Raw genomic sequence first — 18,034 nt, 5'->3', positions numbered from 1 at the left:
ACAGAGAGACCGAATGTAAAATGTGGTTTATCAGGCTTACATTTACATTCTCTTATTGAACCTACAGTATAATGATATTTAATGAATTTATTTCAGGAGGCACGACGGTGCAGTGGTCAGCACTGTCGCCTCACAGCAAGAAGGTTCTGGGTTTGAGTCCCTTTCTATGTGAGTCTCCATGTTCTCCATGTTCTCCCTGTTCCTGCGTGGGTTCTCTCTGGTACTCCAGCTTCCTCCTACAGTCCAAAGACATCAAGAGGGGACCAGGTTAATCCAGACTCTAAATTGACTGTCGGTATGAATGTGAGTGTGAATGGTTGTCTGTCTCTATGTGTTGGCCCTGCGATGGACTGGCGACCTGTCCAGGGTGAACCCCGCCTCTCGCCCGTAGCCACTGGGATAGGCTCCACCCCCTGTGACCCTTAACAGGAATAAGCGGAAGAAAATGGATGGATGGATGTATTTATTTCAAACATGAACGAAAAAAAATTAAAAAAACACCGAAACAGGAATGACGGTGTTCAAAAGGGATAGGAGGGAGTGTGAGCTTACGTTCTCCTGCTGCTGTCTCACTCCCACTCTTAGTCAGAAGATATCAACATCAGCACCTGAGCCAGACGTCTTGAACTGATAGGACGAGCGTCCGTCCCAACCAGCGTCCATGTGCTGTGTTTGTGAAGTGACCTCAGCCCCAGTTCTCATACTCTGCTCCTGTGTTTGGAGAGCTGTCATTTGACTGCAGCTTCATGGATCAGATCAGTTCACCTCCTGCAATGTCAGCCAGATTTGTGGTCCAACTGTAAAAAAAACCTGCCCGTTTTCTGCCGCAGCAGCTCAATGATCTGGCAGCTTTGTGTGGTATGAAATGTCTCACCTATCAGGGGATCAGACCAGCGTGCCAAACACTGATTAGACAGTCCATAAAGATGTCAAATAGCAACATTCACACATCTTAAAATACATCACTCTGCTGGCAGGCTGAGGGTGCTGAGTCAACATATCTCAGAGCTTTCGAGCTGTCAGTTTGTATCTTTGTGTAGTCTCTACTCTGCTCTCCGCTCGGCCTGGTGGGAAATACCTGGCGTGTGACCTCCATATATCCACTCCACTACTCTCACTCTTTCTGCCCGACTTGCCAAACTCCCTCTGTTCATCCCCAGCCAGCCGCTCTCTCCTCGTGTGTTCCACAGATCCCCCAAGCCTGCTTTGTGATGCTGCACCTCAGTTGAGACCTCTCGACACCATCCCAACTGTGAGCTCACACCTGAGCAGACAAAGTGATGGACTTACCCTGCCCGAGCAACTTCCTTATCTTCCCAGAGTAACTTCATACTCAGATACTGACATCCTCTCAGCTGCTTCTTGGCCACTGTAGTAATTTAATTGTTAGATCTTCAAAAGTGTTTGTGTAACCAAAAGTGTGTGTGTGAAGAAGGAGTGCCTTGCCTCTCAGGAGCTTCTTTGAAGTTTGGCCTCAGCACACGCCAGACAGGATGCTGTCTGGAGGGAATGGGCCACCTGGCTGGAGAACAATACAGCAGGCTCGAAGGAGATGGTGTGTGTGTGTGTGTGTGTGTGTGTGTGTGTGTGTGTGTGTGTGTAGGATTGAAGGGAAACATTTTTAGGTAGGTGGGTGAAAGAAAGGCTTGAAAAAGTGAGTGTGAAGATGGTCAAGGAGCAGAAGCCTGGTACGGCGCATGATGTGATTGGAAATAACAGAGATGAGGTTTCATGAATAATGCAGCGCTTTCTCTCTTCATTATAGTTTTCCAGGCAATTTTATTATGCAGGTAAACATGAGAGAGGAAATAGCATGGGGGGTGGGGGGGGTCCTGCCTTTGTGTTTGCTGCCAATAAGAGGATGAGTGGTGGGTGCGTGGTGGGGGGGTAAGCTGAATTAGACAGAGATGGAAATATGAAAGGCCCAGTGGGAGGCTTTATTCTCTGAAAAGTTTACAGAAGTTTTAATATATCTCTATACTCTCATTTTTGCTCCTGTCAGCATCTTTAGACTTCACCACCTTGGGCTCATATGCAAAAGCAAATGAAAGGGGCTTTTGTTGCTGATAAAGGCTGCCTCCATGTTAGTCCCTCCGCCAGCCTCAATGGGTGGTGCAATGACTCAGGTGTTGACATGGTGTCAGAGGAAAGAGCCATCAGAGCTGACGGCACCGGGCTTTCATGCAGCTTGTTGGTTCCTGTCAGGGTTAAAATCTGTAAGGACAGAAATAACTCGGACCCTGAGAGTAGATATTTGTCATGTGGGAGGCACGCGCGCGTGTGTGTGTCCCCTCTCCCACCTCACTTCTCAGCTGTGGGTGACAAGTCTTTGTTGGCTCCTGATAATGAAGCTATTAATCATGTTCACAATTTGCTGCAAACATGCCACAGTGGACCCACTGCAAGACATCACCACTGCGTCTGTCCCAGGATGCTACAGCAGCTGTAACTCACTGGACTGTAAAAGGAGTTTTCCCAGCTGTGTGTGTGTGTGTGTGTGTGTGTGTGTGTGTGTGTGTGTGTGTGTGTGTGTGTGTGTGTGTGTTGGGGTAGTGGGAAGGGGATAGGGGTGCTTGAATTTGAATTACTTCATACTGAAAATGTTGTGTGGCGATGCGCATAAAATAATTTGGATTATTTTAGAAGGATTAAACATCCTTCTTCCCAGTGCTGGGAGGAGTTTTGACTGGCTACTATGAAAAAATGAATTCTCATGTCACCTGCCACTCCCCAGCACTTTTGCAGTTGGTCAGATTGGCAGGTGAGGTATGTCTTTTGTTGTCCGTACTTTTAGATCTTTTTCTCAACCCCAGGTGCTTTCATGAAGTTAGCTTTAGCAGTGCTCCCATAGAAAGATGAGCAAGCTCCTGAAGCCAGTGTGCAAGTGCCTTGAAACTGCTGGCCAGCAGGGCCATAACTTATGTAGAATTGCATGAGAAGATAAACACTCTCTTGTTTTATTACCTCAGAATTACTGTTTATGCCTTCAATCAAGTCTCAAATCTTCAGTATAAGAAATTTTTATAAAGTATAAAATATGATCCCACTTCACTCCAGAAGAAAAATAAGCGCAGTGTTTGTTTTTGGTTGGCCACCTTGAGATACCACAGCAACTGCCTGTGACTGTTAAGCTTTCCAGTTATGTATAAAGGGACCAGTCAGAACGAGGGGACCGAAAATTCTGCTTTGAAGTCGGCTGGATCAAAGTCCTTAAAAGGAAGGGCGGGACCTATGGAGAAGCTTCAGCAAACACTGACAAGGCTAAATCATGAAATAGCTCTGATACAGAATGCAGGCAGCTTTGTTTGGGTTTTTATAAATGGACAAAGGGTCCTTTTTACAGCAGCATTCACCCACCCACTATTTAAACAGGGCTTCCGTCAGATCCTCTCCAACTCCAAAAGCCAAGATGGTCGAAGTACCACAAAGAATTTCCAATTCTTGCATGCAGTCTGTGAAAGCGATACTTTCCCTCAGCAATACCTGATTCTGAAAGTTCATCCTTGACCTTGGAAAGTTACGTTCACTCGTTTTGCATTCAACACAGACACACAGACACACAGGCGCACACACACACATACACACAAACACAAAAGTGCAGCCTGAATGCTCTAGTGACACAGTAAAAGCAGCACACAGGGTAAGTCAGCTGCTTGGCAGTAAGAAATGTCACACTTGAGTCCACACTCTAATTAATGTGCTCTGATTTAGCTATCAATCCTTCTTGGCTGATGTCAGCTGGTTTCCACAGCTCCATAGTCATATATAAGCAATGAGAGATCATTGATCATCTCACATTATGGCCCATTGAGGAGATGGTGACAGGGATGTAGACGTAGCGGACATAATGTTTCCTGTCAGAAGCTTTCTGTGACGTGCTATCCCAGGCATCAATCTATTCCCTCAGAAGCCAACAGGACACCTTTAGTTTTAGCGACCATTTCAAAGTGGATCTGATTCGAAGTTTAGTTTTCAAGTTGCAGCTCTCCACCTCTTCCACTCTGGTAGACGAAACCCTTTCATGCACCAGCAGCAGCCCTTTGTTTGGGTTGTGAATTTCAAAAGGCAAACATGATAAATAGGATTGTGTCAGTGGAAAGATAACTTTGAACTGAAGGTAATAAACTTTCTGGCCCCGTCAAAGGCCACGTTATTCCACTGTAATTGAAATGTAAAAGCTTTCCAGTATCTCATTTATCTTTGTTGCATTCACTTACGTATGTGCACAGTATTGATTTACGAGTGCTGCTGTCTTTGCAGAATTTCTATGCATCCTCTAATGAAGCCTCACCCTTCTTTCTGCTCCTTCTCTCCTTTTCCTTTCCTGCTCACTTTTCAAACACCGCCTGTCACTACTGCTCTTCTATTTCCATCTCCACATTCTGTAACCTCCCTCTCACCCTGCAGCATTACACACACACACACACACACACATACAAATACGCATGCACGTACGCACGCGCTGCCTCATTCTGCTTCTTTATTCGATCATCTCCTCTCTGCTTTCTGTACCTTAAATCTTACCACATCTTTCCCATCTTCATGTCCCATTTCCTGTCACTGCTACCTGTCACCTCAGTTTTAGTCTGATTTAATTACATGTAAGAGAAATAAACCTTCGTCTTCTCTCGCCTCTCTAGACTTGGACTTGCGCTACTTCTGGAAGTGGAGTGCCTTCGAGGACTACATGCTCTTTTGCTTCGGCTTCACGGTGCTATGTGCAGTGGTCACCCTGCTGCTGCTGGACTCCCCCTTGTTTGTGGAGACACTGGGCTCCCTGGCGGTGATGTTTGAGGCCATGCTAGGTTTCCCGCAGCTACTGCAAAACCTCCAAAACCAATCCACTAAGGGCATGAGGTAGGAGAGAGCTCCCACACTTCTACACAAACACACTCCCCCAGGACTTCACTAGTGATTACTGTGCACTTTCATTAACCTCACTGTCCTGGGAGTGCAAGTAATTTATATTCCTATGAACTAAATATGCTAATGAGGTCATTTATAATCACTAGAGGCTTCACATAGGAAACTTTGAGTGAAAGTTTGGATAAACCCAGGGCCGTACAGATCGAGAAATCTGCGCTGCAGTTTTCCAGGAGTTCGCAGACACAATCTGCATGTATTTATCACCTGACTTAGCAAGGCAGCAGCTCATTACACAGTCTGCTCCCGAACTGAGCCTAGGATGAAAACTCCAGACTTATCCTGGGAGTGAATCAGAGCTCACGGCCACAGTAACGCAGAAGGATTTCAGTCAGATCATTATAAAATATTTAGTTTGGTTGTAAGTAGCCAGGGTAAAGCTGTCAGGCTTGTACAGCAAATACACCCATGTAAGTATGTAACATGTGGATGCAGTCAGACGACACAGAGTTTTATGAATGAACACGAACCTAAACTCTATCAGCTCTTTGCATTTCTGGTAATATTGGCTCGTTGGGCTCACTTTTCTCTCTGGTGATCAGTGTTAGAGTAGAAGATGATAAATAATGCATGTTTCTCTCTTCACTGGGAGTCTTGCAAATCTCATTGGGGTTGTTTACGCCTCCTTTCACACGCCAAGAGTTTTCCTCTTACATGACCTTAGCAAATCAAACAGAATATAGAATCAACATCTAGCATCACACCAGACTCCTGTATACAGTCTACGTATGACCAGTGTAATGTTGTTAATAATTTGGACTGAAGTCTTTAAACAGACATCTCGCCGGATTGAAAGCAAACTTTGAGGTGCTGAGGTGCTGCTAACAGACCAATAGTACCATGCCACACACTCCAGACGCGGTGGTGGATGATGTGACTGCTGTCATCTTCACCCGTACCTTCAAAATCCCCATGAGACACACACACACACACACACACACACATATATATATATATATATATACACACACACATATATATATACAAGTCAACACCTCTGGATGATTACAACAATGAATGGTAAATAGACTCAGTTTTATACAGCGCTTTTCTACCTTAGTGGCACTCAAAGCGCTTTACAGTGTTGTCGCATTCACACTCACACACACACTGACGGTGGAGGCTGCCAAGCAAGGCGTCAACCTACTCATCAGGAGAAATTATGGGTTCAGTATCTTGCTCAAGGACACTTCGACATGGCCACCGGGGTCGAGGGGGTCGAACCAACGACCCTTCGGTTGCTAGACGGCCACTCTACCCCTGAGCCATGCCGCCCATGAACCAGAGAGTTAGCCGGGTACAAGGACAACATGAACTGCAATAGAATTATCAGTGAGCATTTGAACACCTGCTGGGTCAAACAGCGTTTAACGAGACCCACCATGACACAAAAATGCTATTCAGAATAGGCACTCAGAATACCCAAAAACATATAAATGTACAAAAATTCAACTGGACAGAGTCATGGTTAAGCTAATGCATCAGACCAATAGGCCACTGTTGGTAGCTCCAAGTGGGCCAACACTAAATGAGCTCTAGTGGGACAGTAAGCCTGTAAACATGACTCTGAATTTAAGGCGAAATACTTCGTCTAGCAGAAGGGCGCTCAGTAAGGGGGATCTACCTCTGCACCAAGTTTTGTGAAAAACCAGCCGTGTAGTTTTTCTTGTGATCCTGCTGAGACACAAACAAGGAAACCACATCTACACATGAGTGAAAACTCCTCGGCAAAGGTAATGAACACCCCCCCCACCCCAAAAAAAGAAGATGGCTTACCTATTTTACTTGGATGTTTGAGCTTCTCTATGCAGAAAGCCTCACTAGGAAGCCTGTTTTTACATCCGTCTCCAGGAGGACGCGTTTCTGGGGTTTATGTGTGCACAACGGTAGTGTTGATTTGTAATGTCACAGCGAGTTTGGAGCAAGACCAGGTTTTCAATAAGGACAAGACTAGAACTCAAACACGCATCACAATAACACTTTTTTGTTGGGAAATGTATCAGTTGTGCAGCACGATGGTGCAGTGGTTAACAATGCGGCTTCACAGCAGCTTGAGAGTGTGGCATTTGTTCTCCCCGCGTCTGCGTGGGTTCTCTCCGGGCATTCAGGCTTCCTCCCACACACCAAAAACATGCTCGTTAGGTTAATTGGAATTGCTGTAGGTGTGAATCTGTCTGGGTGTGTGAGCCCTGTAATGGACTGGTGACTTGTCCAGGGGAACACGATCAGCAGTTGGTGATGGATAGGCCATGTCAGTCATATTATTATTCCAGGTAGAATCTTCTTGTATATCATCTTCAAACATGTAATTTAGCAGGTTGGTAAAGATTGCTAACGAGATATTTTTCATGTGAAGTCCTTCCTTTCACCTGTAGAAGTTAATCCATAAAAACTGGACCGTTTATGATGTAAAATATTTGCTTCATATAAGCTGTGTCCAATAAGATTACTTTTAAGAAGCATAGTGATGGAATCACATGCTGCTTAGTTCTGTCCTTCCTTTGAACTTCTGTCCACGTTGGTCTCAAGCTGACCTTGAGAGTCCTGTTTGGGTGTGAGAGTATTGTGTGTACCTTTTTTTTCTCTTTTCTTTCTCTTTTTTTTCTCTTCTTCATCTTCACTTCACCTCATTTTACTTTTGCTGGGATTCTGCTTATGATTACGTTGTGTCTTTCTACACACATTTTGGTACATGTCTTATGTGTATTGTGTTTGTTTCAGTTAATATGTTGTGTATGTTGTAAAGTTGACCTTGAGGGTACAGAAGGAGTAGACAGTACAGGTGGTATTATGAATACTTTTATGATATCAGAGTGTGCAAAGGTCAATATGTATAGTACGGTAATTAGCCTCTCAGCTAGCAGACAGTGGGATCAATTACACTTATGGAACAGAACATTTCACTAATTAAATATTATAATCATTATTTCCGTTTTATGTCTCCCGTCTGTCATGTGTACTTAAGCAGTTAATGTGTGTGTGACATCCCTCTGAGAAAAATGACCCAGTAGGTTAGAAATGCAAGTATCCTATAATGACACACACTGTGTTTAACTTACAGATGCCCTCTGCTGTAAATATGCCAGAGCAAAGGAGGAAAACAGATGATGTCGATCTAGTGAGAACGTTAGCGTGACAGGGTGGGGAGAGAGGATGGACGGCTCACCAAAACATTTTACCACAAAACGTGGTTTGTGATATTGCAGGATAATGTAGTTGTGATGGGGTGCCGTCACTGCAGTGGAGTGCCTGTGTATTTGGACCGCTAAAGCACTGACGGTTTTCCTGGCTGGTTTTCTACCCCGTAGACACAGGTTTGGGGCTGGAAGCCTTGTCGTAGGTTATCTGAGAGCGTGTTGATCTGCCCATAAATGGGTTCGGTCACTGGAAACTCCTCCAACTGAAACATGAAGTCAAGTCAGTTTTATTTGTATAGCACCAAATTGCTTGGGTATCCCAGTTTGACTTTTTGTCGATTCCCCAATGCAAGAGCATGCTATGGAAATAATTGTTCACCAAGGGAGACAAAGCAATAAGAGAAGGTGAGAAGAGCCTTGATTCATAATGGTACCGTGCATGTTTTTCTCCGGAGAGAATATTTCTTTTCTTCTGAGATGTCATCTACTGCTAGTATTTGCCACATTCTGTATATCTAAAGTCCTGCTCTGTCACTCCATTCCTACGTGCTTCATTTTCATTAAATATTACTGTATTTTGTGCACCAAGGTGTACACAGAGGAAAATGTCAGGTTACATAAAGTATCTCGCATCAATCCACCCAAGATTTTCTCTTTTTTCCCTTCGCGTGAAAATCTTCATCTAAAGCGTTCATGTGCTCGAAGACGCTGCACTGTAGGTGATGTACAGCTTCTTTGTGGTGACTGTGCTCCATTTCACATGAAGTGCCCTCAGGATGTACATCCAGGCTTTCGCTTCCTATAAGCATCCCTCCAACATGGACCGACTAGCACGCCAAAGATTAAATAAGCAGCAACACTGTGTTAAGTCCTGGAGATTTCTGATGAAATGGTGAGAAGCATCAGTCCACAGACGGCAGAAACACAAGAAAAAACCCTGCTCACTCACTAGTGTGCAAGTATAATATCAGCCGTTAAATAGTTCCAAACTCATTTACTCATTATTTCTCAGGGGAAATCATCACTAATAAACACTGATTCTCTCCATCTTTGCAATCTTTGTCTGCCTTAGAGTAGATGTAGGACATGGGTCCTGAGCATGGAAAACACTCTTATTATAGAACACTTACAAGAGTAAAATGACTATCCCTAGAAAGTACCCTCATCTCAACATGGAAATAGTCCAGCATTCTATTGATCTCAACGGCATAATTACACAAACGACCCTGCTGGCTGAAAACGGCCAATTCAGCACTTCTGTTCCCGTGTGTTAAAAAAAAAAATCTTCAAATCCCTTGACCTTCATCGTGCATACTCAGAGGTTCTTCCATTGTGTTCACTTCCTCCAGGACAAATTGTTTTGCAGATACGATGAGGTGACGCGTGGTGTGCACTTCCTCTCATCACATCCCATGTGAAGCCGCTCATTCCCGTGAGTCCCATTACCACAGTTTGATAGTGACTGTGTGGTTATGGCTCATCGGAGGCTGCTCACCTTTTCCAAGTCACCTAAGTTGTCACCTTCAAACATATGCATGCATGCACACACGCGCACACACACACACACACACACACACATATATAGATATACATACATACATATGCACACACGCGCACACACACATATATATGTATATATATATATACATACATATACACACATATATGTGTGTGTATATATGTATGTATATATGTGTATATTTATACATACACACACACATATATACAGTATATATACATATATACAGTATATATACATACATATGCACACACACGCGCACACACATATATATTTATATATATATACATACATATACACACATATATGTGTGTGTGTATATGTATGTATATATATATATGTATACTCACACACACATACATATATATAGACATACATGTATATATGCACGGTGGTGCAGTGGTCGCCTCACAGCAAGAAGGTTCTGGGTTCGAGTCACAGCTGGAGCACGGGGTCTTTCCTCTGTGAGTCTGCATGTTCATATTAACAATGTGTATATGTACATTTTCTTAGACTATTCAGGTGGTATGAAGCAAGTTTTCTTATCAGTTCTATTTTGAAATTATAAAGTGCATCACAAAACATGGAAGCCCATTGGTGTTTTTAATTGAATTTAAAATACAAATCCATAATCTCATGCATTTCCAAACCATGCACGGGTAATTTGGGGTAAAAAAAAATGCATTAAAAGGTCATTTTAACGTACTTGTATCGCTGACCTTGGACAATATTGATATGAAAATAAAAAAGCTGTTCAATTTTCAAAGAGTTAACCTGCTCTGAATTGGACAATAGTGTCGTCTAAACAGTGCAGGCTTTCTTTCTATTTGTGAGAGCAATATTTATGTCACAGTTAAAACTGAAATGTTATTTTGCATTAATTTGAAAATGCAAATTTTCTTTTTCAAACTTTTGACCTGAATCATATTAGACAAGACTAAAATTAAACAATCAAACTGCCTATCTAGTTTATTGCATTTATAATTTCAAGTCCTCACGCTGTGTAAGGCACTCAACTAAAATGGAAAGGCCAAAAAGTGTTTACATGTTCCATGTAATGGGACAATTTGAAATGAAATTGCTTCATTGATTGATTTAAATTCAAATACATTGATTGTTAATTGATAATTAATTGGTTATTGACTTGATTCATGTCCCAGCTCTCGTTCTAACACGTGTGTAAGGAGCCCAAGCAGCCATCCCTGATAATATTCTACATTGGGGATGTTTCTACATTATTTATATAGGCTTCAGATGCGTTCTCCACCCGAAGTGCAAGTTAAGTGATTGACCATGCATCTATGATTACCTAAAGATGTCTGTGTGGTTTACTGAGTGACTGTTGAAACACATGTTGGCTTGTGTTCAGCAGGGCTGGCTTGCAAGTTGTATACAGCACAGAGTGTTGGAAGGAAGTGGAAAGCGCTGAGCTAAAACTCAGAAAACAGTTCTAATATCAGGAAGTTGTTGATGTTGTGTTCAGCACCTTTCAGCATGCTTTTAAAAAAATCAACATGAAACCTAAATGTGGTAAAATTGTGATTGTGTGACACCATAAAAAAAAATGTTATAGTATATTTTTGCCTTCTGGACCAGGAAATATGAATATAAATCTTATTATGGCTACTTTTGAATGCAACTTTTGTGCAGGTCTTTTAGACCATAGGTTGTCTGCAGCAAGCAGTGTTACAGTACACTTCTGCATTAAGGCACATGTACTGTATGAAACAAAACTGCTACACTGCTGGTTGAAGAGACTTTCTTTTCTAATCAACTGTAGCCTGAACGCTCAGTACTGCAGTGCTAGTTGCTGCGAACCATCTCTGCAGAGCCTCACTGCATCTCTTCGTTCCTGCTCGCAAAGTCAGAACACCAAACTTCCTGTGTGGCCTTGTTTTGTCCTGTATTGTGTTGCCTGAAGCCAGTGTGCTGGCTCATCTCCAGCTACCCCCGGCTTTCCCAGTACTCCCAGTATTTGAGTCACTTTGTCCACATTGGTTATTATGGCTAATTCCATCTCTGTGGACTGCAGGTGCTGCCTGGACGTGTGAAATGAACCCACACTAAGAACTGTGACTGGTTGCGTTGGGAGAAAGTTAGAATTGATGTACTTTTTAGGTGTCTTCAAAGAAACTGATCTCAGCTCAAACGGGGTGTGTTAGAGAGAAATGAGTCAATCAGAGTTTCTTTTAACTTCCTGTGACTTCATGTTTACATCGCTTGGTTTTGCATTGTAACGAAGTACAAACACAAGTTTGAACTTCTTGTGTGTGGCCCAGATGAACTTACTGAAAACAGGTATTACTGAAATCACTATTTTGAACATATCCGTCGCTCCAGGTTATTTTCATGACTGTTTATGGTGCTGTCAGCAGTTTTGCTGCGGTTCTATCAGAGCTTTATGCTGTCTGATCCCTAATCACTTGCTTGTGAAGATGTCTGGCCTTCATCTGGCAGCGCTGAGTGATGCTGTCAGCCACTTCACGTTTGAAAGCTCTCATTACTCAGTCAGAAGCTACAACTCATTTGTAAAGTTCATGCGTTTGCATGTGGATGACTGCTGAGCGCCCGCTGCATCGCGTCCTGGGGAAGACACCTGTCTTCCTCTTCCTTCATTCCTTACTTTTCATCCTCTCTTCCTTCTCTTCACCAAAGCTGTCAACCAGCACAGTGTCACTAACAGTGGCAGTCTTTGTGTTGCTACACTTCTCTAGGATTGTTTTAGTGTCTCTTTTGACATTTCTGCTTTTTGTCTTTTCCTGTTCCACTTATCGTAGTTGTGTTTGTCTTCATCGTTCAGAGTGCAACAAGAGAACCTACCCAAACAAATTACAAAGACGATACATTAGTGTACATGTGTGTGTGTTCTTCTCTCCCACAGCCTCCCATCCTGCAGCCAGCAGCTCTCAGTCTGTAGTAGCGTCATTCCAAACATGCAGTCACAGCTTGATGGTGGTTTCACACTTCTGTGGAGGAGTTTGAGGGCCATTTCAGAAAAAGGTTCAGTCGCCCTTCATTCTGGCCCCTGAGGACATGTAGCAGACATGGTGATGACCTCTAACTCCATTGCAACCTATGAACTTTAACCCTCAGGGACCAATAGGTGGAAGGTCAATTTGAGGATGATGGTTTCACATTACTTTGAATATATGACCACCCGGATGGCTGGAGTGAGGATTGCATCTCTGTTCATCAGTCAGATCAACAAAGATCACAAGTGCTTGAGGGGCCAGCACTAAATGGGCCTGTGGCTGAGTAGCTGAGGGCAGAGTTGTGCCATTGGTGTAGTGGTCGAGTGTTGGTTTCCTGTTTACCTCTGCTCTTTCAAAAAGAATCAATGCAAAGTTACGTGCGCAGCATGGCGAACCACTCCTCCTACCTCAGCCAATAGCAGATAGAAAGAAGCCAGATTAGAGTTGACGTGTGTGATCACAGCAGGCTGGTGGCTGCTGGTGGTGCTACTCAGAGCTCTGCTTATGTACATGCACCTCAGGGGAGCGTGTGCAGCTAAAGAGACAACTAAGCTATAATGATTTTAATGAGCACATCCATGACACTTCAGTGGAGCAGAGTGGATATGTTTGTCTGCTACACCAGCTGCATCTGAGCTGCATGCTATTGTGTGCCAGCTATGTGTTTTGGGAGGCTTATAAGGAGAAAAAAAGGAGGTTGCTGTTCTCACGTGGGCCATAAAACCACTGCTGAATTCTACGTTCACACTTGTCCATTTTTTCCTGGCCATCCATGAAGCAATGGTTTTTATCAGCATGCACTTTGGTTCGTTTCGGACCAACACTGTGAGTTTCATCCATGTTACACTCACACGGTCTGAAAAGAGGGGTTGCAGTTTAAAGTTTGCGCTCGTACTTGGTGTGTTGCTTTTTCAGTAGTGCTTGCATTTCAGCTCAGGAGAAGAGTAAAGAACCTCAAATGCACATACTGTATATTAGTACATACATATATTAGTGTCTGAAGTGCACTGAAGCAGCAGAACACATGACATGGTTCAGCTAGAGATGTTCACTTAATAAATAAATGAAAAAATAAATACAGTTGTAAGAACAAGCACTCGTATTTTCAGATGTGTGATTTGTGCATTGAGGTTGGGTTATAAGGATGTCTCTCCAACTGTGGTGAGCACTGAAACAAACCCGTTTACCTCAGGTACTAAAGGAGGCTGACAGATGACAAACACACCACTGGATACTAAAATATCAGATCATCTTGATTTAATAAATTACAATATCAATGTAAGCCATCTCAGCATAAGGTGAACGAGGACAGAGAAATATAGGCTGCAAAATGCCACGAAGCCGACAAGGCGTAGCTTCTCCAGGGTCTGAGCTAGAGGCGCCATGCGGCACCACGGGGGTAAGCTGAGTCTCCACAGAGCACTGACGAACATGCTGGTCTGATACAGAGAGTGTCGGTGCCTGGCTCTGTCCCAGCGAACCTCCTGCTTCATTACTTACAGGAGACAACTGGTCTGTTCTCCTAACTGAGGAAACGTCTCCTCTACCTTTCTGTCTTCACCACCAGTAACAATAAAAGAACAGTGAGCACACATACAAACGTCCTCTAGACTCTGATTAGATAGGTCATTAGAATTATTATTATTATTATTATTGTAACAATAATAAGGAGGTATAGTGTGGTGACTCCTGCAAAGTACATGTATCTCCTTCCCAAGGAATATAAAGCAGTTGTAATGGTTACTCAGATACAGGGTCAGTCTTGCTTGGGAGTGGTTAATTACAGTCACCAACCCTGCTTGCTACAGTATCACAGAGTCCAGCACATGTAAAACTCAACAGAGCAGGTAAAGCATTTTCTCTCACTTTAGAGCCACTGAAGTGCGAGAAAAATGTGAATGAGCAACTCTCTTCTGTCACCCTCGGTGGATGGTGAAGACAACGCTGTCGATGCTGCGTAGGTGGGTTTAAACTCTTCCACACGGTGTGAATAATGATTCCATGTGTGAAATGAAACACTACCTATGAAATTCAACATGTCTTTTTTCATTTTTTTTTCTGATTTATGGTATTTTAACATTCATACTGCACTGAAGGCGTTCTTCGGCTCTCTCTACTATGAGCCATGATTGTGTTGTTTCCACCAAGATGCAGGAGAGACAAATTAGCCCACAGTGAGAAAAGATGTGACATGAGCAAAAACAACTGCTCAGACACTGCTTGAATTTCTGAGAGTCTTTTTAGGTCAAATTACATGTGATTAATAACATACGATATAATAAATGACATCAAATGTAATAGATGTACAAGCTAGGCATTACCAACAGGCCGTCTCATGTATTCAGGTTTATTTACATTCTCTTCTCATGTTCTGTCCAAAATATCTTGAGGCTAACTCAACCCACCTCTGCTTTATTTTGTGAAGTCGAATCCATCTTTGTCTGGCAGCATAGGAACTTTTCTCTGTTTGCCTGTGTGTGATCGATCAACATGCATAATTCATAGTTAGTGGCTTAAGAGCAGCTCAGCTTCTCTCTGCTGGGCCCGCTTTGATTTTCATCTCTCTATCTGCCCCCCTCCCCCCAGAGAGAGCGAAGCCCAGTTGTTCAATCAGCTCACACACGCACCCCCATGTGTGGGCGCACATGGACACACACACACACAAACACACAGACACACACGCACATAGACATAAGTGTGTGGTGCACAATGCACACTTGCATAGCCATGCAGAACAAGAGGAGATTGAAGCTCGTTGAAGCTTTAAACATCAACTCCTGCAGTTCAAGTGTGTCTTTCTATCAGCATTGATGGAAAGACACACCCTCACCCCATTCCATTACATAATTGATGACAGTCTGTCATCAATTATGCACTGATTACAGACTGTCACAGAGTGTGGTCAGTGTGCTTCCAAATGACAGGTGGTTCTTTCCAGCAGCTTCGGGGTCATAAAGCTGTAAACCCTCACGGCTGTTGAAGTTGCTCTGCAGCCTTGGTGGCGACTTCAACATCCTCACTTCACTTTTATACTCTTGTGAGAAAATGAAGCCCTCTCATGTCAATCAGATTTCCTCCATGTTCAATGCCTGTGTGAGCCATTGTCAGTATTGAAATGTGGGTGACAGCAGCCACAGTCTATACTTAACCATAATGCAGGGGTGGGCAATCATGTGCCATGGAGGGCCGTGTGTATGCAGGTTTTCCTTCCAACCAAACACTTCAACAGGTGATTCCACTGATTAACACTCTTCTGTTGCTGAAGGTGTGTTAATCAGTGGAATCACCTGTTAAAGTGTTTGGTTGGAAGGAAAACCTGCATACACACGGCCCTCCATGGCACATGATTGCCCACCCCTGCCATAATGTCATGTTTGTTCTTATGAGTAACATTCCTCAGGTCATTCAGACACATCCTTTTCAAATATAACCTGTGTTTCAGGGAAAGGTCCAGTACTCAGAATCTGCTTAGCACAGCTGTTAGCATCTGACCTTCATGTGAGTTGACACAGAGAGTTCATCCATATCAGGTGCAGTCGCTACATGAGCATATTTATGGCTGCCATCTTGAAAAATGGGGGTCATCTTGAATTTCACTGACTTCCAATGATAATCATGAATCATGTAAAAGACAGTTCCTAAGAACATTGTATTAAGAATGCAACACAACATGGCCACCATTTCTGGATATCAAATCTTCATGATGGTTTTGGAATGTCCATCATTTTTGAATGTCTTCAGCTGCTCTAAGTATTTTATCCCCCTCATGTCCATGTTTCATTCTTTTGTCTATAAATGTCACCCAACCTTGTTTGCTGTTGTAGTCCTCACCTTGTGTCCTCCAGCTGTGTAGAGGAGCTGTTTGGTAGTGTGACATCACTCACTCACCAGCACAGTTACTCCCACAGAGCACTCACACCTCTGTCACTTCCTGTCCTATCACTCTCCAACCACAAAGGTGGCTTCCTTTCTCACCCTTCTCAAGAACTCCTGCTCCACTGCCATGCATCTCTCGCATCCTGCCATCATCCCTCATCCCTCGCTCTATTCTGCTCGTCTTATTTCTCTCCTGAAGTACTGACTTCACCGTTTCATCCTTTCCTCTCTCATTTCAAACCACATTGTTCAGATGAAGGTGTCAGGTCAGTAAGAATCCATGAGAGTCTTGACCAGGCTCAGCCGAACTGAGTCAGTGTGAGTGTGTGTGTGCGTGCGTGTGTGTGTGTGTGTGTGTGTGTGTGTGTGTGTGTGTGTGTGTGTGTGTGTGAGCGCGCGCTTTGGTGAGTATGCCAGGCCAATATGTGATTTCATGGTTTGCCTTTTTTGTCTGTCTTTGCTTCCTTTTGTTTTTGTGCAAATCAAAGTAAAGCATTCTGCTGGATTTGTGTGTGTGTGTGTGTGTGAGTGTGTGTGTGTGTGTGTGTGTGTGCGTGTGTGTGTGTGTGTGTGTGTGTGTGTGAATCAATACCATAATCTCTCTCTCTCTCTCTGTCTCTCTGTGGGCGGACAAAGCATCGCTCTGGACAGAATTCAGTTATTTGTTCAGTGGGTCTCTCATCACCTGACAAGTGAGACACAGGTCCCCTCATTAACCTCGTCTCTGGCAGCTGAAGCTACATCAAACTAGCATGATGAAGAGTTGAATATTGGAGACATGAAAGAGAAGAATGACCTCAAACTGGTGTTTTCTCTCCTTTTCCCTGCTCTGCTTGAGGGACTGCTGTTGTGTAGATGGCCTGTCCTCCTTAATTACACTGTTAATGACTTCTCCTTGATAATGATGCTTGCTGTCTCTCGAGCACAGAACTCAGCCAAAGGGGCAGCAGAGAATTTGGGAAGGCAGGGGAAGGGAGTCTGGATTTATCAGAGGTACAGAGGGAAGGCAGAGCTGCAGAGAAGGACACATCAATCATATTTCTACCATCATGAATCTTGCTTAATTCTTGTTGCTCCAATATTGTAATCAAAAATTAGATTAGATGTTGTTTACTGATGTCTGCAACCTACTCCAGGGATGGACCACAGGCTCATGATTAAGAGAAAATGGGAGAACATGTATGTGGTCGGTCAAAGGACAGGCAGACACAGGGGAGGAGACAGAGATGATGCAGTGGCTTTGAGAACGCCACACGGGCATACAGAGAACAGATATCACAGGGCTCAATAACCAAGATCGGCTGGGTAATGAAAGTGTCCAATGACTGGGCCATCTCTGGAGAGACCTGCTCATGCACAGTACTGATCAGGAACAGTGCATGGGCTGAAGTGTGGACAGGCATCTCAGTTGAGCTGGAAAGGGAGTTGAGTCGGTTGACATTAGAGTCCTGCAGGTTTTGGCAGATTGGCCTGTTTTGCAAAGGAATGTTCAGGTTCCAAATATCACTGGAGTGCCATAAGAAGAACAGGTTTGAGATTAAGCTAATGATGCAGGCTCATCACCCCTCCAAGGCTGCTAATTAGCATGAGGCTAGAGCACCTCATCA

The 18,034-nt window shown here is 43.6% G+C and overlaps 1 protein-coding gene across 3 annotated transcripts in view; it reads left to right on the top strand.

Annotated features, from left to right (window-relative positions):
• The window catches only part of LOC147258247 (solute carrier family 66 member 2), a 68,582-nt gene that overhangs the window by 40,595 nt on the left and 9,953 nt on the right, over positions 1–18,034 (top strand). For all 3 annotated transcript variants that reach the window (XM_086208211.1, XM_086208210.1, XM_086208212.1), the window contains exon 4: positions 4,641–4,857. In XM_086208211.1, the coding sequence (XP_086064337.1) occupies positions 4,641–4,857 (217 nt within the window). The remainder of the gene's footprint in view (positions 1–4,640; positions 4,858–18,034) is intronic.

The sequence above is a fragment of the Aulostomus chinensis genome, chromosome 7, assembly GCF_037954235.1.
Source record: "Aulostomus chinensis isolate RoL2024-O1b breed Wild chromosome 7, RoL_Achi_v1.0, whole genome shotgun sequence".
Lineage (NCBI taxonomy): Eukaryota > Metazoa > Chordata > Actinopteri > Syngnathiformes > Aulostomidae > Aulostomus > Aulostomus chinensis.
Note: the sequence above shows the minus strand (reverse complement) of the source record. Positions and strands in the feature narration are given on the sequence as shown.